At 40.0% G+C, this 24,614-nt stretch overlaps 1 protein-coding gene across 6 annotated transcripts; it reads right to left on the minus strand.

Annotated features, from left to right (window-relative positions):
• Positions 1–213: 213 nt before the first annotated feature.
• Positions 214–24,257, minus strand: gpatch8 (G patch domain containing 8). Of its 6 annotated transcripts, XM_055021596.1 has the most exons (9): positions 21,280–21,353; positions 20,458–20,494; positions 17,664–17,682; positions 14,976–15,048; positions 6,971–7,038; positions 5,956–6,042; positions 5,690–5,833; positions 5,301–5,437; positions 214–5,217 (listed from the first exon to the last, which is right to left on the minus strand). In XM_055021596.1, the coding sequence occupies exons 4-9, from the start codon at positions 14,980–14,982 to the stop codon at positions 1,383–1,385; spliced, it is 4,278 nt and encodes a 1,425-aa protein (XP_054877571.1). In that variant the 5' UTR covers positions 14,983–15,048; positions 17,664–17,682; positions 20,458–20,494; positions 21,280–21,353; the 3' UTR covers positions 214–1,382. The 6 variants fall into 6 exon arrangements, with proteins under 6 accessions (XP_054877571.1, XP_054877568.1, XP_054877569.1 ...); XM_055021593.1 differs by lacking the exons at positions 17,664–17,682; positions 20,458–20,494 and adding an exon at positions 24,183–24,257 and having other exon boundaries at positions 21,280–21,357; XM_055021594.1 differs by having other exon boundaries at positions 14,976–17,682; positions 21,280–21,352.
• Between the last annotated feature and the right edge of the window lie 357 nt (positions 24,258–24,614).

The raw sequence follows: 24,614 nt of genomic DNA on the forward strand, positions 1-24,614 counted from the left end.
GAAAAGATTCCTGATTTACAATTATTTACACTCGATGCTCAACTTAAACACATTTTTGTGCGTTGAAGGATCCAGTTTCATGTGGTTTTAAACAGATTTTAATGTGACTAGGGCGCCATCTACTGTTTGCTGCTGAATGATTTGGTAATCTTGTCCAGATGGGACTGGAATAATGCAATCAAAACTAAACCATGAAAGAAAAACAAAAACACATGGACTCAAAGTTTTATTTGTTGAAACAGTTATGTTTTTAAAAATACAAGAGTCACAACTTTTGTTTTTTGACAGATAACTTGTCTGGGATCCCAGCCATCCTCAGCGGGAACATTTTAAGATCCAACCTTGATAAAACACATATTCATGTTGTAACTAACTTGTAATTTGTCTGCTTTACCAACAGCAGTGTCAACCTTTTCAGAATGTTAATAGGTTAATCTACAGCATTTTTATTTACAAAATTACAGAAAAAAGCCAAACAAAGCTCTTCTTCTGAAGAGCATTTGGAAAATAATTTAAAAATAAAAATACAATTATTGCAGTATACTACAATCTTATTGTTACATGATGCCCAAGCACCACCCCAATGTACAGATTTCAGTGCAATTCATTCACACGTACCCTCCCATGGGAAAACAGGAGCTTTGCCTCAGAGTATTAGAGATGTTAAAACCTCTGCCACATTTCTGCAAATTTAGAGAGGACATCTTTTGTGACAGTGTCATACCAGTTTAGACACCAAAGCTATTTCATAGTAATGGATGGCTGGCTTCTTCACATTACACAATGATATATGTACAAACTACAGCAATACAAATTATTTTGAGACCAAGAATTCAATAAAGAACAGGTAGTTATATGGGGAAAAGTGTCACATCATTGAGTTCATCACAACAGAGGTGAAGTTGTTAAGTTTCTGTAACAAAATCTATGTCCTGTCTCATCATGATCCTCTATATAATCTCAACCATTATGGATCTCCTTGGATGCCAAACTTAGCAAAGATTATGACTGCATAAATGAGAAAAACTTAAAAAAAAAAAAAACTCCAGTGGTTAGTGAGGCTGGGAATGCCGACCCAATTGGTTTATAAGACAATCTCAACAGAACGTCTCATTACATCTATAAATCGGCCTTTAAAACAGGAAACATGAGTGACCAAGAAAATGTAAAAATCCAAACAATATAAAAACGCTAGTGTCACCTTTTTTAACCAAACAGGCTGCTCCACGTAATGACCACCTTCTGAGTGTAAAATTGTGATTTTACATGTCTGACTTCCTATACACTGATGCAAAGACTTCATCCCCATCCCTAAATCAAGATCGTCGCAGACCTCTATCAGTGTTCTGAATGTTTACATCCTGTTTTGCATCCATCGTCACTCAAGAGCCGTGGTTCGGCGGATGTTGGAGGTCCTGTCCTGAGAATATTGGGTGTAGAAGTGGGTGTAGCTGGAGAGCTGCTGCTGCAGCAGCCTGTGACGGCCGAGGTGCGAATAGTGTTGGGTAGAGGGCTGTGTGCGGGACATGGTGGAGCGCCAAGGGTGTGTGGTGAAGTGCAGAAGCAGGGATAATATGAATAGGCTGACCGGAGAGGAAGGCTGTTGGGTGGGCAGGAATCAGCCCTGCATGCCCCAGAGAATGTCCCAAAGAATGACCAAGAGAGTGGCCTAACGGGGACAGGGAGATGGGAGTAAGGTGGTGCTGGGGAATGTGATGCACCTGTGCCAGCTGGGCATGTGCAGGGTGAGGATGGTGGGCATGCGCGGGGTGGATTCCCATTGCAGCAGCGGTGGCTGCGTGGTGCTGCAGGATGGCATGTTGGACAGTGGTGATCGATGTCCCAGAGGCGACGGAGACGGTTGGCTGCTGAATGTGGATCTGCTGCAGGGCTGGTGGAGGGGGCGCCGGGGCTAAGTTAGCAGCTGCTGCAGCAGCGGCCGCAGCGGCAGCAGCAGAGGGGAAGGCCTTGACCTGCTTGGCCAGAAGCTGTTGCTGAATGTGTTGCTGCGCCGCCTGTTGCAGCTTGCTGTACTTCTCCATCTCCTCTGGAGTGAATGTGATTGGCTGACTCTCCAGTGGTGCCAGGCCATCCTCCTCCGTTTCGATGCCATCTTCCTCCAGACTGGACGGGTGGTAAGCGGGGTAACCATGCACTGGCTGCTGTTGCTGCATTTCAGGCATGATTGACTCCATCATGGAGTTCTGGGAGAGGTCTTGACCTGGCTCTGCTTGATACTGGGGCATAATCATGGAAGGATCTTGTTCAAACAGTGGCTGTGGTTCTTGGTGTACTTGCTCTTCTGTGGCCGACTGCTGCTGTGTCTCTTCCTGTGTCACTGTGTTCTGCTGCACTTCCTCGACCTTCTGCACTGGTGGCGCTGGGGGCGGTGGAGGAGGGGGAAACTCCCTTATGTGTTCTACTAGGATGACCTCTCCATCCGCTTCAGAACCCTTCCCCGTTCCTGATTTCTCTCCCTCATCGGGTCTCGTTAGGGGAATCAACGGTTTCTTCCCTGCTTGCAGCTTACCAAAGAGGGGCAACATGGCTTTGCTTCCCAGGGCTGGTGGTAATTTAGGACCAAAGTAACCCTGTGGTGGATCCTTAATCTTAATCCCAGATTTTGTTCCGGAGGCAGAATCCTCTGAACTTTTCTTGGACTGAACCCTCTCAAGCAACTGCCGCGCTGTAAGCATGTTCTTGTGTTCCCCTGCATCACGAGACCCGACCGGCCTCAAAGTCTGGGAAGTTGATGTGTGGCTGCTCCGGTTGAGGCTTCGCGATGACGTGCGAGGAGACTGCGAGCGATAAATCCGAGATCGGTTGAAGTCTCTGCGATGTGTGTCGCTGTCTGCCCGACCCCTGGCGCTCCGTCGGTGAGGCGAGCCTTTGTTGGAACTGGAGGAGCGACTCGCTGAGCTTCGACTCCGGCTATAGCTTCGTCTCCACGATCTTGTGCTGGTGCTGCGGCTCCAGCTGCTGGAGCTTCTCGAGCTGCTGTGGTGGTGCCGCCGGTGCCGCTTCCTCCTGCTGTAGCTGCGAGAACGAGAGCGGGAATCGTCTGAGGATGAAGAGGAGTATTGATGTCTTCTGGATCGCCTGCGACCTCGACTGCCCCGTCGCTCATACTCTGAGTCAGATGAACGTTTAGAGCGCCTCCGTCGGCGGCCTTCCGTGCTGTAGTCGCTGTAGCTGTCGGAATAACTGTGGCTGCGGTGACTGTAGGCGCTACTTCTTGCTGAGGAGCGCCCAGAACTGCTGGAGTAGGAGCGACTGCGGGAGGTTTGGCCACGATGGTGCCGCCGGCTGCTGCCACGTCGTTCTCCCCGCCTTGATGAGCGACTGTGGGACCGTCTGGACTCTTCGCTGTGGTGGCGCCGCTGCTCTCGTGGGCTGGACCTGTGATGACGTGAATGTTGGGTGTTGGAGCCGCCTTCCTCCTCGCTCTCACTGCTGGGTGGTCGACCGTGACCTGGACTCTTCTGAGCAGATGTAGAACATGATGCATTTTGCGATCCGCTCGAGTCTGTTTTTTGTCTTTTAGAGTTACAGGGATCTTCTGAGGAGTTGCTCTTGTCGTTATTTTTTCCACTTCCTCCTTGTTCTGCTCCAGATTTAGAAGGCACTTCCTTTGCAGCGCGTTTCCTTTTACCTGGCTCGGATCCTGTTGTTCTTCCAGCTGTGGACTGAACAGAGGAACCAGCAGCTTTATCTTCTAACTTTGGCTTGACTTTTTCTTTATCATCACCTGCCACCTGTTCTTGATCTTGAGCTTTGTTTTTGCTCTTTTTCCGTTTGTGTTTCTTCTTCTTTTTAGGCTTTTCTTGTGTTGCTTCCGTATTCTCTTCTGCATCACCAGCTGCATCTTTTTCTTTTCCTTTGCGTTTTGAATGTTTCCCCGATTTCTTATGCTTCTTCTTCTTCTTTTTCTTTTTTGTGCTACTACTGGCAGTCGTGGGTTTTTGCTCATCAGGTCCTGGCTGGCTGGGATCTTCCTTCATCTCAGGCGTCTCTTTATCAGTGCATGCTTCAGGTTCTGGTACAGTGGCTTCAGCTGTTGAAGTAGCTACAACCTGCCCTTTGTCATCAGCCTCTTCTCCAGGCTTGAGGGACTTTGCTGATTTCCCACCACGCAGTCCTTTATTTCTTGAAAGCTTAAAGTCAAAGTAGAGAGGATTACAGCTGTAAGACAGTGAAGGTTGAGCTTTTGTAAATTCAAGAAGCTCCGTTGGCCACTGTAAAGTGGTACTTTCATCTTTGCTCAGGACAGGGAAGAAGGGATCCGTTGGGACTTTTGGACCAGTGTTTGTATCGAGTATGCTCTGTGTGTTCTCTGCTTTCTGAGTAGGAGAAGTGGAAGCAGTTGAAACGGTCTCTTGCTCACAAGATGAGATATTGTCCTCTGTCTTCACTTTAGGTGATAAAGGAGGCGGTTCTGGTTCAGTTGCTGATATATCCTCACCTTGTTCTTGTTCAGGTTTACACTCAGTTTCTTTGGACTCTGTTTGATCAGAGCTTTCTTCAGCCTTTTGAACTTCATCTACTTCCTCTTCATCTTCATCGTCTTTGCTCTGGCACTGCTCAGAAGCCTTCATAAACAACAAAAACTGGAAGTTGGGCTTTACACGACAATGAGCTGGCGGGATGTAATGGTAGTACTGTGGTTCTTGTCCAGAAAATCCTTCATCCTTTTTCATCATCATCTTAAGTTTGTTTAAAGTCGAGGTCAAGGATCCTCCGTCATCAGGCTGCTGGATATCTTCTGCCCCAGCTACACCACCTTTTTCCCCTCCTTCATCTCCTTCAGGTGCTCTTCTGGGACTCTCTGTGCTGCATCCAGATGCCTCCTCTTGTCCTCCAGCCTTTTCCCCTTCCTGATTTTCCTCTTCCTCCACGGCCTCCTCGCCATGATCAGCAAACACAGCCGCTGCCGTCTCCAGCTTTACTGGGGCTTTCTTTGCAAACGAGAATGATACACTGACTTTTGATGTGCCAGTAGGGGTTGGGGATGAGGATGAGGATGTGTTCTTCCCCAGAGAAAAATTTAAAGTTGGGCTGGGCTTTGGGGAAGATTGGCCAGTTTTCTCTGACGGTGAACTCTCGAGGATGGAATCTGTAAAAATGGGGTTCTCAAGTGGCATGCCGTCCCCATCTCCTTCTTTCTCCCCGTCAACAGCAACTGTGGTTGTTTTGAACATTGGGCCACTTCCAGGCGTACTAAAAAGCAAGGTAAAAATAATCTTAAACACATATTCAATGACTGACGGCCAGCAGAGGGCGCTGAGGTGATATGATCATACCGGTCCTGTTTGTCCTTTTTCCTCTGCTCAGCCAACTCGTGCAGTCGACGCAGCATCTTCTCTTGCTTCTTTCCATCTTTCCGAGAGCGGGAGGACACGTTGCGAGCGAACTCTCTCTGCTTCAGCTCTTTTAACCTCTGCATCATATTAAAAAGGACATGTATTCATTCCTTTTCACATGTGTGGCAACTGAATGTGATCAGATTTTTTATTTCTTCACATCGTCTTTTCATGTTTGTGTCATGATCAGATGGGTAATAAAAGTTGAGCAAACTGTTACGTATACCTATTTCCAAGACATTGAAAGAGATGTCTTGAGTAACATCTGAAAACTGCTACTTTATCTTACTGATGAACCGTTTTGCTTCAAGAGAGAAAAAAAAAATTACCTGTTTGTGGGCATGGTCGTATGAGTTAATGTGGTTGTCAAATTCCTGGTGTTTAGTGTACTGCTTGTCACAAAGCTCGCAGTAGAAATTCGCCCTCAGGTCTTCCAGCGCTTTTGCGATAGCTTTCTCTTTTTCCACCTGGTCCTGAATTTGGTAAAAAAAAAAAAAATGTGTTACTTTCAAGAAGATTAGAAAACACACAAGCAATCATCTTCTTTGATGAATGTTAAGTCATTTAAAAAAACAAAATAAATAAAGGACTTTACCTTGTATTTTTGCCGCAACTCTTCTGTATCCTCTTTTTCCACTTCAAGCACTCTCCGCTTCTCTGTGGCATCCTCTGCATAGTCCAGCTAAAAGGACAAACACATCAATTCCAGCACCTCCAGCAAACAGTCTGAGAGTCAACAACAGCAGTCTGCCATTTTATACGTTTGACAGAGGGAGCTAATTTTTGCTGCTGTGTAGTCTCCAAAACATGCTGACTTCTCTGTATTTCTAATGTAGGGAAGACAATAATTTTTATTGTGTAAATGCAGATTAAATAAAGGCCAAACATAGCCCAGGGTTGGAAGTGACATTTAAAAAAATGCCAGTGATGCAGACAGAAGGATGCTACCGTCAACATTTTACTGAAGGAGCCAAAGAATGGGCTAAAATCACCATCAGTAGGTCAAAACCGAGCAAAACTGAAGATCGGAAATAGGCCACTAGAACAAGAAGGTTTTTTTTTTGCATAACTCTTATGTTTAAAGATAAATGTGATTATTTGTTTTTCTTTTCTTTGTCTCCCAATAGAATCTCTGAGGACAAATAACATGAGGTATGCAATACAGTAAGTAATTAGCACTGACAAATCTGGAATGATAATTTACAACGTGCTCCTCTTGCATCTCCTGGACTCTAAAAGACAACTTTAGCTCATGTGTGCATGGTGCTCCTTGGGACTTGTAGTTTTTTTTTTTTTGTCATATAAAAAGGATTTGATGCTTTAGATTTAGGTGTCAGAATGAGATTTCCAACTGAGGACAGAACAAAATAACAAGCGACCTAGTTTATTCAGATGGCTCACAGCAAAGCAGCTGATGTTGTTCCTCAGTTTTTTCAACACAGATTGGAATGAGAATCAACACCAGCATGTTTGTTTGGGATCAGCTACAACAGGACATGAGATTCTAATTAATTTTACACCAAGTAAATGTGCCTGACTTTGCCTCAACAGCTTATAAATATAAACATGAACATTACATGGGGTCAAATGGATAACTTCCAGCATCTTACCTCCATCTCCATTCGGCCCATCCCCATGACATCATATTTAAGAACAATGGGCACAGGGTCGGTGCGTCCTGAAGCAAAAGAGACAGAGAAGACTAGTTGAGTTTCTGAGATGGAGACCAAACACCAACTCGAAGACAGCCTGCTTTTAGAGCATAGGGTGCTGGGGTTAGAGAATTTTTGCCTTGAAAGTGCAAAGAGACCAGAAAGCTACAGTGAACCAAACACCAGCCATTCTCACAGCTTACTACAGCCAACTTCTGAACAAATGTGACTTAGAAAGTTTCAATGTGGCTGTTGGTTTGTATAGTAGGCACTGTCGGTGGATTAGAGTCTTTTTAGCTTTGATACATTTCTGGTGGATTAAATAAAGACAAGGCCTAATTCTATACTGAAATGGCACCCCCCCACTTCCCTGTGTTAAAGTCCTGTTCGACCAGAAAGACAAGTTTATAGGGAAGTGATGTACCCATATATGGTATTGGGCAAGATTGCAACAGATGTCTTCATTACTAAATCCTTCATGGAAGAGGAACTCCTAACAAGCATGTTAAGCCAATTGCTTCATCTATAACAGGACTGTCTGTAGCAAACAATTTTTACTGTCACGAGGTACAAAGCAGTTTGACTTTCCCAAGCTCCCTTTTTGTTCTCCATCATCAAAATATTAATTTCCTATCCACTTAGGTTATACTACGTAAGCTGTGAAAAGAGCTAGAACAGAAGGAAATTAACTTCAGAAAAATAAAACCAAGACAACCAAAACAGAATGAAACATTATAGATATGAAATATTTAGAAATCAAAACTACTTTAGAGATTGACACAAATTGCTTGATCCATTTATAATCAGCCAAACAAAGCAGAGAGAATGTAAAAAAATAAAATAAAAAAATAAAGACACAAGCACTGAACTACAGCAGAGTGACGTCACAGGCCAGGTGTCGCCATGTTGACAGTGCAAGGGAAGGGGATACTTACCTGGTAAAACATGAGGGGATGAGTATAAGAGGAGGAAAGGGGAGGACAGACAGATAGGTAGAAAGAAAGAAAGACACGGGAATCTCAAAAGAATAAGCAGAAAAAGAATTTGGACTAGTCTGCTGCTCCTGATGCCAGCCAGATACAAAAACCAATCTTACTGATGGCAACTTTAATTCAGTTTGGTTTCAGTTTTTTTTTCCCTCCAATATATTCACAATTGTTTCTTTCCCCTCCAGATCTCTAGGCATGCCATTGGGATTATTAAAAAATATGACCCTGGATGGATTTGTTCCAAATTGAAATGCATGCTTCCAAAATGAAAGGAAAGTAGATTCCTTGTTAAACTGAGGAAGGTAAGACAGACGGTTGATGTAATTATGCATCATTCCTGTACTCGCCTTAGGTAATTAAGTCAGAACAGCCCAATGACTTATTCGTTCTGAAATCGCTGATGCATGGACATTGTAACATGTCTCTGCCTGCCTGGACTTTCAGTCCCACTGCAGTGTCTCTTAAGTTGGATGGTTTTATACCAGTATCTTCCTCTCACCTCATGGTTCTCAGTGCCTTATTTAAATGGAGGAATTAATAGGGAACGGCTGTTTGTGTGACACTGAGAACACAAGTCTATTCAAAGATGTGTGGTTTCACAGTCTTTCACAAACAAAATCAAAGCAGTGAAGAAAAAAAAGTCTGATCTGTTAGCCAGCCACTGCAGTGGTCTGTCTGAACTGAGTCACAAGCAAGGCCCAGAACTGAAGATTCTTGACCAATTACAATCATCCCAAACTATCATCAGTCTTTCTACACAGTGACAATACCTCCAGCATTACCCCATTCCAGTGGAAAACAAAAAGGACCAGACAAAAAACAATGTACAGCTAAAATCACAAGGTGTGAATCACAAGGTTAAAAAAAACTGAAAACAAAATGACAATGTTCTAAGAGTAATACAGATGCATGGTAATATACAAGCAGCAGAATGAGGACTAGGACAGAGAGAATTGAAAGCCTATGTAGCATTTGTGCTCTGATGAGAGGAAAATGAAAATAATGGGAGGAATTAAAACAAAAAAAACAAAACAATTCAATTGGGGGATAAAATAACATTTACCACTAAGTTTACCATCAGCACAACATGGGCAGGATCAAATCGCTGTAAAAAAGAAACACCAATTGGTTAAGCAGGAAGATTGAGGCACACAGAGAAGGGCAGGTGGGGTTGGGTGTGTGGTAATGGGGCTTCAGGGCATTTATTACCAGAGGGTCTTCCGTGAGTCACCGCCCACCCCCACCCACCTAATCCCTTTACTCAGGGCTAGGTGCTTACAGGAATCTCCTCTCACCACTAATTCAAACCGCTTGTCCAAGTCCCCAGGCCCCTAAAGTGATGTTGTGCATTTTGACTGAAAATGTAACCCAAGAAACCAGACTACCATCCCCTAAACCTAAGCTTTTCCACTACTGAATGTTGTGACCAGTAACTTTCATTTATTCATTTTACAGATCAACAAGTTACCATTAAAATAAAATGTACCAATATTTTGAATTTTATGTTTTCCTACATGCAGAAGTGTAATGCATATCAAAAGCCAGGCAGCATAAAACACAGAAAAACACTAAAATCGCTACCTAGAATTGATCATAAATGGTACAGGTTATAAGAAGTTCTATATTACTGCTCATCAACAACCCGTAGGGAAAAAGCAGCTACAGTACGTCAAACGTTTGTATGCCTGTTAAGACATATTGACCCTTTTATAAAGAGATTACCGGATGACTCTCGCCAACTTAAAATACGCATTGAACACATTTAGGCACGGGCCAGCAGGGCATCCTCACAAGATGATAAGCTTAGAAAAAAATACAATTGTTCCACTGCAACACTTTGTTGACTTAAATATATAAAACAAATATGACCTGTTTAAAAAAAAAATCTGAAAAACAAAAATTTGGCAATGTGGTATTGGTTTGCTCATATGAGACTGTGTCAGTGATGCAGAGCAAGACTGTCGGGTGTTTAACTGAAGCAGAGAAGCAATGTCAGAGTGCCATAACAGCAATAGTCATATCAGATATTGACTCAAATTTTTATATCGCTGCATCCCTAAGTGAAACAGATCACAAAAAGCATGTACTAATTAACAAATTGGGCTACCAGCTCATAGTCAGTCTGCAGACATCTCAGCAGAGATGCTGCTTCTAACTTGCTACTGTGGGAAAAAAAATTATTTCCAAGCACTGTCAGGTGAAATCAGTCAAGTTTATTCTTATTTGAATTATTATTAAAACATAAGCAGGACAGTTTTGCATCATAACTGACTTTAGTCGATTAAAATATGTTCATACATCTTCATTTTTCTTTCTTGTAAGCAAGGGGGGAAAAGTGCAGAAGCCAGCTGCTCAGCAGTGTTTAGCAAAATGTGGGAGACAGAAGACAGCACTGGTTAGTCTCAATTAAGCATGTGCCAGTTCTGACAACATGAATCATGTTTTAACAAGGCTCCTTTTGAACAATAAGTGTCTCTGAAGGAAACATCTGCTATTGTGAGCCAACTCTTGCAGATGTAGTAGATTTACTATTTACAACTAACTACAGAGTTAATATAAAAGTGTTACAGAAGAATAAATACTGTTTATATTCATTTATGCAGGTGCTTAATCTTAAAGCTCTAATGGTTGAAGTCGCTCCTCTCTGTTATGACCCTGACTCGCTATGTGAGGTAGCCACAGCCCCCGCTGACTATTTTAGCTTGAGGGAATGATTCAGTGATAAAATATAGTTTGTGTAACAAGCTGGTAGTTTAATTTAAAAGTTTATATTCCAAGCATCTCCTCGGCTTGGATTTATAAACCTTGTTCCTCTACCATCATTGTTATAAAAAGTATATGGAGAAATTTTCAACAGATTTTATGCACAGGCGCTGTTGTCAATGTCTCAGCACACCTGTCGCGTTGCATTGACTTCATTTATAAAAGCTCAGATATGCAGGACATTGCTATTTTCACTTGTAATTTATAAATGACCAGATGCGTCTTTGTTTTATTTTGGCCATTTAGATCAATTTTTTCCTGATGCTTTCTCTATAAGAACTTTAAACAACAAAAACTGTCTGAAGGAAAAGTAATAACTTGCTTTTAAGAACATTGACCTTGATAACAATAACTGACCCGTGCCTAAATCAACTAAGCTGTCTTTTAAAATATGATGAATGCTTCTAGGGAAGACCACAATTTTCCCCCTCTAAGCTTTTTGCCTTGCCTATGCTTGTCAGCCCAGTAAGGATCTCTCCTCAAGATCCTTTGTCCTGGCTAGTCTACAGCCAGCAAGCTCAGTCTGGGATGTGCTTAACCCCACAACAAATAAAAACATGAAATATAGGAACGTACCTGAAAGAATAGCCAGCAATGCTTTGAGCAGTGTTTAGAGTCACTTCTGCAATGCTATTGGTGTTATGGAGGATTTAAACAACAATTATGGATGAGGTTGGGTTTTTTTTAGTTTCACATTGTTTTTATTTATTGAACATTGTAATTCTGCATCCTACCTCCAACACTGCTTAAAGCCTCTGGTAAGTAAGAGATTGAGGCAAGCAGGAGTACACCTCTGGACAAACATGCTGTGCAGGAGGAGCAAAGAAATGGGGGGAGGATGGAAGTCTGTACCATGGGGACAGAGACACTCGGAGTGTAAAAAGGTGGAGAGGTTTTCCCTGTAAGTCGACTCTATTGCCTGGTAAGTAGCAGACACACACACATCTCAGTCCCACATAATGACCACGCACATACAGACACAACTTTCACTGTTTTAGAGGTAGAAAAAGGTAAACAAGCAGAGGGGGAAACTTTTCTACACGGCAAGCCATTCAGAGTCTGAGCCGTGGTTACAGCCAATCAGATTACTTCAACAGCAGCCACGGAAACTCAAAGAGGGGAGGAAAAAAAATCTAAAATATGTGGAGATGATTATTCTAGGGGATGTGAATCATGAATCATGGGTTCCTAAATCTACCTTGATTTCACATGGATCTTGATTTTTGGTGCAAATCGAAGCATTTTCTCTTAAGCAGATTGAAATAAAGGTTTAGTGATTATGAAGCAAAGAGGAAGAAGCTGACCGAGGCCATTAGCCTATGATACACTGTAAAAGGAGTGTTACACTTAGGTCAACTGCAGAGTGGGAGAAAGAAAACACACCCACACATGCATACTGACATAGAGAAGGGATCCAACAAACCTTACCTAAAAGGGGCAAAAAAGGGACAAAAGAAGAACAAGAACAAAGTCAATACAGTGAAAAAACGTAAAGAGGGGACAATGCTTTAACTTCAAATGTCAACAACTGTCTCTTCTGGCAAGGAGGACAGGAAAGAGGAGGAAGATTACCATGATTATCCAGCATACTTCAATGAGATGTGATGCTGTGATTAGTATGGAAGCTTACTCACAAGTTGGAGAGGACAGCAGTCTCTAAGCAGGGCCACTAATTCCTACACAACAACTGGACACAATTTGCTGCAGTCTCGTCTGCCCACAATGTAGGATGCTTACATAACCATGTGAGTTCTGCCAGAGGCACAAACAAGAGCACAGTCATCCCCTGCGATGTGTTCTCTCCTCCACACAAAGCTCATCTTATCACTTCAAATATATTGCTACTCAGCTCTTCAAGGCTGGATGGAAATAAACATGGATGGATTTTTTTTTCTCTCTCTGCTATGTTGTTGACCTCAATGCACTTGTCAGCTTGCCCAGAAAGAAACAGCTTCCAGGTCTAATCCGTTCACTTGCCCCAGTCATGCTGAAAATACCTTTGAGATGACAAGAAACTAAGGCTATATATGTACATCAACAAAAAGTAGTTGGGCAGCAACAAGACACCAACCCCACTCAACCAGACAATAGGCTTCCCTGTAGTGTCTCAAGAAGATCTCAGTTACAATGTCAGTCTTCATTTGATTTAAATACACTCCTGCTTGTAAAAAAAAATTACTTTTATGGCCCAATACCAACTTTTTCTGAGCAAACCTCAAGCAGTTTTATCTGACAACAGAACCAATAAATAATGTCTCACAATAAACAGTTAATTTCAGCAGTAAGCTTCTCTGTGGAGGATATTCATCTGAACTGTTTTAATGTGGTAATATTTTGAGCTCATCTGGGATTTTTCCCTGATAGTTTGAGTTGCATTCATAATTGAAATGTTAACATTTAGAACAGATGTTGCTGGTGGACATTTTAGGGAGAATAAAATTTAAATTTTGCAACAAATTATGAAGGATGGCTGAGAAAAGACTAAAATGATTTGTAATAAATCAGATGTAGTGGAGAGGGTGGATTAGATAAAAACATAATAAACAGAGGCCCAATTAAGCATTAAGACGGAAGATTGGCATTTGGGTACGATGCCAAGCGGCATCCTTTTGAGGTAAATTTCTAAGATTAGTGATTATTTCTTAAAAAAAAAAAACAGAACAAAATCAAAAATCTGTTGCACTGTGGAAAAATGGAAGATACTTAGAAATGGAAGTTAAACAACAAAACAAGGAAGGGCTTTGTGAAACATGCCAGGGGTTTGAATCACTGCTACTTATCCTTTAAACCCTTGAACACAACAGTTTTGAGCTAATAATGTAGTAAATAGCCAAAACCAACCCACACACTCAAACACCCTAATCTTCAGGCTTTACTCTCAGAATGAGCATCAAAATTACCTGGGGAAAGTTATCTTTTTCCTGAACAATTTTATGAAAACTGAATTTCATAATTTATTTAGTATACAAATCCCAAAATTTATCTTATGTGTCAGAAACACTGCCAATGAAATATGTTGGTTTAATATACAAGATTGAAATGCTGTTTTCATCTTTCATCACTGTATGATTGTCTTGTGCAGTGTCTCACAAAAACAACAGACTGCATGACAGAGAATAAATGTGACAAACTGCTTTGCATGTTGAGTTAAAATGGTTAACTACATGCATATTTAAGCAAGAATACTTTTACTTTGGTTAAAACCACCACCAATGGTACAAAAACAGGCTATGAGAAACCTACAAAATGTCCTATGCTACAGAGCTATAGGTTTCTGAATATGTGTTAGAAGCAAGAAAGTTCTTACTTTTTTGGTCTGTTTTTGGAATAAATGGATTCTAATGGTTTCACCTGTGTGCAGGAGATTTAATACCTCAAAATATAAGGCATTACTCAAGTTGAAGTTGTTTAACAGTGAACTTGGACTTGCAGCTCAGTGCAGATGAAACAACTAAAAAAGGTCCTAATGTGCTACGTCATATTAATACTAAAAACATAAATTATTATTGGTTTTAGTTTTGTGCATATTAGCAACCAGTTGGATTGCACACATTTGAGCATCAGTGTGATGCAACCTTACTTTTGAGCATTTTAAATCTAATCTTCACTTAAATTGCATTTATGGTTTATGTTGGACAAAGCAACATAAACATAAAGCAACAAGTCCAAGTTCACTATATTATGCAATCCAAAATGCCACTAAAGCTAAAGTTTACATGGCAACAACATTAAATGTCTGTTAAAAATACCAATTCTAACATCTAACATGATATCGTATTTGGAGTTTCAGCAAAATATATGAAAAATATTTAAAAAATAAAAATGATATCAGAAAATATGAGAGAACTCTGAACTTTTATTCTTGTTAAACTAGATGTCAACATACCAGTTTACAATAAAATAAAATAAAAATCACCAAGGATTACACTTAATCCACTACAAGACTCCATGAATCTTTTCTTCCATCTCCAAGTTCACTTGAGAGCGACAAAAACAACTGGAATCATGTTTGCGTTAGCCACAATTTTTCCAATCCAGAATCAGGCAAAAGGAAGAGGTCAAAGAAAGGATGTGAAGAGCAAAATAAATCAGGGAGGATGTTGTTTAAAACAAAAGAATGAAAATATGAGAAGAAAGAAAACAAAAGTAGATAGTGGCTCAGTGCCACCAGCAAACTGAGAACATGAGTGTGCTTCAGAGTGAACCCTTACCCTGCATGGCCTTGCCAAGTCCTTGCCCCAACTTCCATCCATGTTTCTGAAGCAGCCGGTGCCCGATGTTATCCTGGCAGAGAGAAGAGAGGAGAAAAAAACCAAAAATATTCCAATAATAAGAGGAGCTATACCCTGTGGGCATGAATGAAAACATCAAGACAAACGAAACACTCAAATCACACTATCATCATAAGCACAACCACCACCACCATCACCATTATCATTCTTGTCATCACCTACAGCGTGTAATAATCAGTGTCCTCCAGCACAAGGAGTGTTAGGGCAGTTGGGGAGAGGGATAAAAAGGCTGGGAGACTTGAGTTGAAGGATAAGATTGCCTCTATGTTAAGTAAATGCATGAATCTCTGTGTGGTCTGCAACCTGCAGGGTTTACTCCTATGTCATGAGTGTATTTTGAAAAAATAAATAAATAACGTTTTCAGGCAAAAAGAAAAACAACTATCATTTATTATCAAGATAAACACATCAAATAACATCCACTATGTAAGAAGTTAGAAGGAGGAGGAGGAAGGAGAGGGCAATATATGTATCGCACGCATACATATATGAGACACTACAGCGCAGAATCTTCGTACACAAAGAAAAGCGACACGGAACAGGTATGGAAATCTAGCAATAACAAAATGTAGATCAGAAACCCAAGCTTGCTGTAATTCCGTAACCATGACAAGGGGAGCACCATGAGACATTCAGGTGTCACAAAAATAGAGCAAAAGAAACAGACAGAAGTGGAGCTTTTGGGCCTTGGATTACCATTACAAGGCCCAGAGTGGACTGATTATGCATGTGTGAAGGGCTCTGTGGGTGTGCAGATGAAAAGGACGACAGTGTACTTCGAACCCCATTAGATATACCAAAATGACTGTTGGGCATGTTTTTGGACACTTCCTGCGTTTAGATTGTCAGATTCCAACCATTTTCACACCAACAATGAGCAACAATTTGGTAATCTGCTGTAACCTATACACATTTTCACATTTCTGCTCAAGATTCCCATAATGTGCATCAACAATCTTGGTTGGATCTGACAACTGATAATGAGCAAAAGAAGATTGTTCAAAAACATTCACAAGAGCATTTTCTAGTACACTGTGGGGCCATTGAGCAAGTCATGTTATTTCACTAGTATTGGTAAGCGAGGTAACAAAAACAAAGTGAAATGCAAGACAATCCCACCACTACACACTACAGTACATCCTCAAGCACATATAAACAAGAAAATGACATTTCTTTATAAGCAGTGATTTTTGTTGTGATTATAACTATTCCAAGCTTGTCTAACATTCACCAGAGTGCTGCATTCTATCAAAAAAAAAAAAAACATACAAACCAAACAGAAAGGATATTTATAATCACAAAGAGACTGACGTCGACTTTCACAAACAAAGTGAGGGGAAGGAATAAAACTAAAACAAAAAAAGCATGCAGCTTTTTGTTAAATTGTTTTAACAAAAAGGGTCGTCGGTGTTAGTAAGCGCACTGTGAGTGGTACACATACAGTCGGGAGGTTGGGGAGGGGGAGTAGAGGACAGGTGAACAAAACTCCAGCTGAGTTAGTATCGGATGGATCAGGCACAGTGAGGGAGGATGGCTCAACAATGCTTGATTAGGCCTCTTAGACAAGAGGTCAGGAAAATTGGCAGAATAGAGCAGGCTGAGCCATGGTGAAGGTGGATTTTCAGGTGATGGAAGTGAACTGGGTTTGTAAGAGGTTAGAGCATGTGAAGGGAGTAGTGGCCTCAAACACACGGCACACATCGCATCTCTGTCCACAATGGTGCAAGTGGAGGGAATTCGACTTAATCCTTCGTTTTAAATCACATATTGTCACCAGCTTTTGCTCTCAATGTATTTCAAGGAGAAATCTAGAGTTAGCTGTATCATAAAATGCCATATCATGATGACTAGAATAAACAAATCCATGTGACTGATTTGTGCCTCCTGCTATCTAAAGAAAAGAGGGTGTCACTTCCTGTTGTCCTGTTATTTCATCCTCCATTCATGCTTATCCAAACCCTGTGTACTTTGTTTGTCATAGGTCTTTTCCTCCACAGGAAGAGATAAAAAAAAATAAAAAATTAGTCACATCACATGGCAGAGAGGAAACAACACATCTAACTTGGTATGACTTGTTGAAGTTTAGCAGGTTTCTATTCTTTCCCGGTACTGAAAAGCTAAGTGTAACTTCTAGGAAATATTACTCTTGTCATTCGCTCTGTGTCTCCTAATTATTTGCTACAGTTTTAACGTGCAGCAATGTTAAGGATGCCAATATTTAATTGTTTGCAGAGTTGCATATGCTGCTTGAAAAGAAAAAAAAAATTAATCCACTCAGAACTATGAACTGGGAAATACCAGACAAAAACAGTCCAGCTAAATAATCTGAAATCTTGTGAATATCAAATCAAGCCATATTTCAAATCATTTTTGGAGAATTTAGAAACAAACCAGGTAGAGCAGGCTGGAGGCAGCAACAGTGTGCGCCTATTGACTGTAAACAGATTAGGTCAAAATGAATTCTGTGGAGGTTGGTGGCCAGAGATGACGTGTACGCTGGGTGTTGGGACAGCAGATGAGTGCACCAAAAGAATTGACAGATGGATGAAAGCAACGACGGCGAGTCCAACAGCAGTGCAAGTGGAGTGAAGGCATTTCCATACGAACCTGGCTTTAAAATACTGGGCTGTCAAAAAAACAGTCACACGTGACACAACGTAAGAAACCGACCAAACGCTTTCAACTGCAATTCTGCTAGCTTCTCTAGGTTTTAAAAATACAAATCTCTCTCTGCCTTGAAACAATCATTATACTGAATACAAACAGAAAAGGCAGACATTTCAATAAATCCACCAACTGACTGTTAAAACAGGAGAAAAGGAAAAAATAAACAAAAGGTTAAAGCAAAATAAAATCTACAAGGATTGTTTTTATATATATATAAAAGTGTGCAATGTGCTGTCATTGGCACAATGCATGGCAAAAAATATGGATAAAGGAAGTGATATGCAGGGGACCCCACCTAGAGACCTCAGAGAATGCAGTAATTTAGTGGCTGGTGTTTTTTAATGGGAAAATATGTGCAATCATCCACCTTCAGGATCGAGAATCTTGGTTACATGTATTCATGCCTAAATCTATATAAATGTTTTACTTTAGAAACAGATCAAACATTTGTCATTTCCTAAAGGCACAGGCCAAAGAGCAGCTGCTTTTGGACAAGCTCTGCTCCTCTTAACTCCTTACAGTCTCTTTAATTCAGACATCTGAACACACTGGTCAGTGTCAGATGTGACAGGTGAGACGAAGCAGAAACTGCTTTGGAGTAACAAGCTAAGCAAGTAAAACAGAAGGCCTGGGTGCCTTCTATTTTACCAAGAAAAATAAAGTTTAAGATTCTACAATCAGATATACTGAAAAAAAAACAACAAATGTCTTATTAAAAGAACTAATTTACATATAACAATTCAAAAGCATACTTACCTTATAATTCTGAAGCCCCAATTTCAAAGATGGGACATACTTCAGACTATCGCAAATACTGTGATCAATCATCTGCTTTGTTAATTTCTTAATTTTTCCCCCACTTATTTTATTTAAGATTTAAGCATTTGAGGTTAGAACTGGGTTTTTAGTCAACACAATTCAACAATCATAACTTCTATTCACATGATTAAAGCCTGCGCAAAAAGTAAATCAAGTGGTGCTAAAATTAATGACTGAATATTAAAATGATGCCTTTTCCTGTGAGTGGTTTCATATTTAAGAAGTATTTTAAAAAGAGAAAGTATTTGGTTCAATACTTTCAATAATATCAAGTTGTACAAACTTAAAATGACTCATTCAACTGTGGTTTAAATAGCATATCGAGCCACAGTAACTACATGTATCCATTTAAAACATGTACAGTAACTTCTTGACCTGAATTTAGTTTCTCTGTGGGATTCACAGATGTTTCCTTCCTGTGAGTGTTCATGTTCTGTGGCTCTGAGGCTGCCCACTGCATATCGCTGTGGTACCAGGTCAAATAGGAGGGAGGAAGGTGGATGGTAGAATTTAAGGGACTGGGGGAGATAAGAGACAATAAGGAATGAGTCCGAGTAAAAAAAAAAAAAACAACAACAACACAGAGTGTTGAGACCACATAGTGCTTAATGCTACCAAGTTAACACATGCAATGCAAAACAGTGTTAGGAGAAAAATAGCAAAGACCAAAAAGAGTAAGACAGGAATTTAAAAAGATCCCAATAAAATACCACAGACCTCTAGCTGCCTATAATTCACACACAAATAATGGCAAAGGAGGGGTTCTGAAAAGCTGAGTTGAAACACTTATGAACAGCTCTAAATGTATGCATTATTGGACTAAGAGCTTAAATGTAAAAAGCTAAACATTTCTATTCCTCTCTTTCTTTAAGCTAACTTAAAATAATATTTATCATTTACTATACCAATTCAAGCATCTCAGATTTTTTTAGAATCCATATGATAGTCTAAAAAGTGTCTTGTTTTAGAGCACCACAAAATTATAATAGGAAACTTGATAGTGGTGATAAGGTGACACTTCACAGCTTGTTTTTTCCACAGATGTGTGGAGCTGAGTGGTGCTGCAGCATGCTCCTCAGCCCCCCTCCACAAATAATAGCGCAGGAGCAAAACAGCTAGGTAAAGCCAGGTGAGCAGGCCACCCCTCTCTCTTACTTGTCCTCTTACTTCTCCACCATACACATGGACAAAATACTGGTATTGTTTGGTTGGGAGAGTGTTTCATTCTGAAGCTCAGAGTTATGACCAAAGTGTGAAACTAAAAACAGATACAAGATCATGTGTAAATGAGATGGAAGTAGAATTTCATATTTGTACTACAGTCCCAACTGATTATTAAATAAAAACTCAAGACTAAAGTTTGCAGAATACCTGCTCATCTTGGCCAGCTTCATTCAGCTATTCCAAGTTAGCTTTTTAATCTGTCTTCAACAATAAGAGTATTATCATTCAAAAAAACAATGTAAGCTTGACATCCAGGATTGCTGACCCTATCTGACTGGTTGACAAAGTGCATTAATAATCTTGAGATAAAGTTTCCTGGTACTTCTGAGGACTTCTGAGATTGGCCTGCTCACCAATATGCTTAAGACAGAAGGGTGAAGAAAGTGAGGAAGACAGAAAAAGAGAGCTCCCTGCGCTATTATCAATATGCCTCTTCAGCGTAAAATGCAGTCCCAGTTGCACAAGCACCATGCCAGCACAGAATGACAGAGGGTACTGTACACCGAATCACTGTGTAGAAGGGAGGGAGCAATAAAGAGAGCGAGAGAGAGAGAGGGAGAAGGAGAGAGAGAATAAGATATCAGGTGCGACAGTCGTGAAACAGAGAGAAAAGTAGAGAAAGAAAGATAAAGAAGCGTTACAAAGGACCCTAAAGATAAGGAGTAAGGAAGCAGAGCGTGCAAATACAAACCAGGTCATTGCTGCTTAGCTAATAGGGGGCCAATTCGCTGCAGGAGAGAAATGTCGAACACCCCAAGTTGTGTACAATAAGATAACTGTCCTATAAATACAAATACTATACACTAACACGTACATTCTAAAAGCTACATAAACACTCAGTCAAACACAAATGTACCCATTCACACCATCTAATGTGCAACCTCTTTTCTACAAAGAACATGGAATAAGCACTGCCTTGTTTTGCTAAATAATAATTTCTATTTAATGCAAAAAATATTAAATATGCAACTTTTCTTAAACTGAAATCTAATGTGGCTTCATTTCTGATAGCAGAATTTCCACATGAAAGTGCTGTGAAATATTAAAAAAAAAATGTATACCCCAAATTACTTTGTTGTAAATTGATGAGCAGCTACAATATTCAGATATCAGCCAATATGACAGTGCTTCATCCACTTCATGCTTATAGGTTCATCTCAACATTATCTCTGCTAATATGACTAACAATGACTAATGTGAGACTTATGAAGAAAAAAAACGTATGGTTATCTGTGGGCTGCACATATAACAGGAAGATCTAGGATCTAAATCATCTTTTTATATGTCACAGAAGAAATGAAGTAGGTTGGGGTCATGAGAAGTGGGAGTGAATTAAAGGGTATTAATGGACACTGACAAGTGATTCTACAGGTTAGGTGGCAAATATGTTCAAGAAAACACTAGATGCATCTACACAGCATGGAGTAAAGGTGTGGTTCTTATTCCTCCCTGGACCAATCATATCCACTTTCACAGCTGGTCCAATGGTGAGGGACGATGGATGCAACCTTACCGATTCGATAGGCTTGTCCAGGGACGCCTGCTCCAGCTCCAACTGGCCTTCTTCATACTGGTCAAAGTGATTCCCACCCTGAGAAATTGAAACACATTTAACCTGAATGAAAAAAAAACAAATGCAGTCATCAAGTTTACTAATGATAATTTGTTGTTTGATGTACAACAAACTTTATAGTATTTCATAAATATCTGTCTTGTGATGCAATTTTAAAAAATCCAATTAGTCACTGATTTCTGAGAACTGAAATGATCTGAGGTTTTGGTTCTTGGCTGCTTTGTGTACAGTCATAGTGTCAAATGTTTTTATATAATGAGTTTGTGTCAGGGATGTGATTTTGGGGTCTCGTCGCTCATTAGTATATATGTGGTCTGCTTAATTATCAGAGGGATGAAGGCAACTGCAGCTTTCTTTTGATACTGAACTGGTTAAACGTCACATCAACTGCTGCTTTACAAAAAAGGTCAGCTATAAAGTGTGTTTCTACCATTTTAAAATCTCCCAGGGATTGTAAATAGAAAGCGTCTGGAAAGGGCATCAAAAATACAAATTATGTGACATTCTGTTTTTATTTCTCTCTTTCCGATACCGGTACTATATATTATCTTGCAGTTTCATCATTGACAGCTTTTTGCAGTGAAATATGCTTGGTAGCACTTCAATCATTTTGGGAAACTATTCATTAAAGTTTTTCTGAAAAGAGAAGATTGTCAATTGGTGGGACTACAGTGGCTATTTGCTAATACATTTTCACGCAAATCTGCAGTTTCAGAAATCTATATTGACATAATTTCTTGCCATTAAATCAAACACCACATGTACACAAGTATAAATTGGGATTTTGAAAGGTGAAATGCAAAGGAGAAAACATAAAATGATGCATGAATAGATCAATAACTTGCTTCCCCTTTCCTTCTACATTTTACTCAGACCATATAATGTGCTCTATGTAATGTCACATGGTCTCCACTAAAACCTCATACTTGTTTCATAATCAATATGACTATGCACGACATCTACTGCAACGTTACAAACAGTGTTCACTTTCCTCTACTGATCAGTACAAGAATAAATAAAATTTTAAAAATTTGGTAAACATGTACTGCTAGAATCTTGGGCTTCAATACCAACTAACAATATCGGTACCTCAACCGCCATGAGAAAAAAAAAAAAACTATCCTCAACATCTGCAAGAATTATACATAGCTTAGCATTTTCTGCAGTAGATGCTAAAACTGCAACACCCAATGGAAAAGCATAAAGTGGAAAAGCTCTTAGCTGGGCAGTGCAGCAGAGATTAGTTAAACCATCTGTGGGTATTTTCCAGATTGCGTTGCTTGGCACCAAGCATCTATCCATGAAGAAACTTTCTGAATGCTGAGCATATGAATGCATTCACTGCAGACCTCACACACAAAGATACTCTGTGCTGGCCCTGAGTGATCCTCAACAGAGTCATTCAGACCACACAGCAATTAGGTTCTTACTGACAACATAGCTGAAAACACAGTTCTATGGCAAATGCAGTTAGGTGGACAAACATCACCACAAAGTCATTTAAAAAGCAGGCAACTAAGAATTATAAGCAAGACAAATACACATTTTATAAGACAATTTTAATTACAAAAAATTATATAAATTAAGCAAGACCTGAATCTAGCAGTATAACAAATAGATTCAATTATAAAAGTTGTTTTGTATGGAATGACTTCATAGCTATAAAATAAATCAATAAAAATATGCAAGAAAGGACTTTATGTTTTGCTTTGTGTATTGCAGACTGTCTGATAACAATTAAACAAGTAGCAAATAATTCCTACCTACATAAGAATAATTGAAGTCTTTGTACACTTCAATTACATCATTTGCTTAAAATGAATGCAAATGATAGATGAGAAAGCACCAACTCACAAGAAACACATGACAGTTTTACTGGCCAGAAATGTGTCTAGCTTTGGCTGGGTGTGGCCACAGATCCCAGATAAGACAGAAAAAGACAAACGGCTGAAACATAAGCCATGGTGGAACTAAGTTATTCGGCTGTTCTTGCATTTGTATTTATTTATTTTATTTAAAAAAAGTTTGCATTGCAAAAAGATGTCCAACGAAATGTTACAAAAACTCGGTTATTGAGTTTTCGGAGGTATTGGTATACATTGAAATAACATTAATAAAAAGGAACACCACATATCTGGGTTAAGCCTATTTTGTTTTCAGTGAAATTATAATTTCTGCCTTAAAAAAGTGAAACTAATCGAGTTTACTCAAACATATAGGTAATCTGCGGATTGGTTGTAGTTTTATTTATATCAGCAAAAACAGAAGACATTGCTCTATATGTATTGTTATGCAGGTGTAGAACTTGCTGTTTAAAACCCTCAAAATACAAACTTGTGGTAATTTAAAACAACTATACCAAAAGATTACAAGTATGAGATCAATATAACTTAACTAAACAAGCACTGTTTACTTTTTGGTTGTCAAAAGGGAACAGCAAGCTCAAGTACAGCTTCGTGTTAGCAAAGCTCGCATCGTTAGCATTTTTCGATAAACAACCTGCATACCCAAGGTCACTAATAAGCAGGTACATGCTCTATATTCATTTTTGCTGGTGAGTGGTTTAAATTGTTCAGATAATAGGAAAGTGTCGAGAATAAAACTGGACCTTGGTGACAGGGATAAAGCTCGGAGACGTTAGGAAAACTGATGTCAAAAGAGCCGCAGTGGACTAGCGTTGGCTAAACTAGCTTGCAGTGCTAGCAAGCACCGAATACGCCGAAATGCGCGCAGCTGGCTGCAAAATACTGATTGTTTTATATCATTTAAGACATATCCCATGTTCTAAAATACTTCAACGTGCAAAATCCGTTAAAAGTCTCTGGACTTCTGATGTGCATTACCTGGAAATCACGCTCTTCGTTAAACCTAGAAAATCTGTCGGCCATTTTCTGAACGCAGCTGCAGTTTCTCCTGGTGGTGAGCAAAGGGTTCACACTGCGGAGGATTTATGTCTCACTTTTGCTCACTACATTTCCCTGCCACACAGAGAAAACACGGTCACTAATATCTGTACTGAATGGATTATGGTCGGTTTTAGGTGCTGTAAACAAATCCTGAACAACATGGTTGACTCATGAGTAGACATGATAATATAAAAACAGAAAAGGGTTAGGTTTGAACAAAAAACAACTGCCCCGAAAGACGTCCAACATGGGCTGGTTGCATCCGCTTTTATTGCTTGTATCTAAAATATTGAGTACGATCAGAATTGAAGAGTACCCCAAAATTGTACTCAAGTATAGTAACACTACTTCAATATATTTTTACTCAAG

Source organism: Poeciliopsis prolifica, unplaced genomic scaffold, assembly GCF_027474105.1.
Source record: "Poeciliopsis prolifica strain line A6 unplaced genomic scaffold, Auburn_PproV2 SCAFFOLD077, whole genome shotgun sequence".
NCBI lineage: Eukaryota > Metazoa > Chordata > Actinopteri > Cyprinodontiformes > Poeciliidae > Poeciliopsis > Poeciliopsis prolifica.

Coding starts and splice junctions, on each gene's coding strand:
- gpatch8 (XM_055021593.1), bottom strand. CDS start 24,227: ATGGCCGACAGATTTTCTAGGTTTAACGAAGAGCGTGATTTCCAG. Junction 21,358..24,182: donor ACGAAGAGCGTGATTTCCAG/GTAATGCACATC, acceptor TCAATTTCTCAG/GGTGGGAATCACTTTGACCA. Junction 5,834..5,955: donor AGTTGCGGCAAAAATACAAG/GTAAAGTCCTTT, acceptor TACCAAATTCAG/GACCAGGTGGAAAAAGAGAA.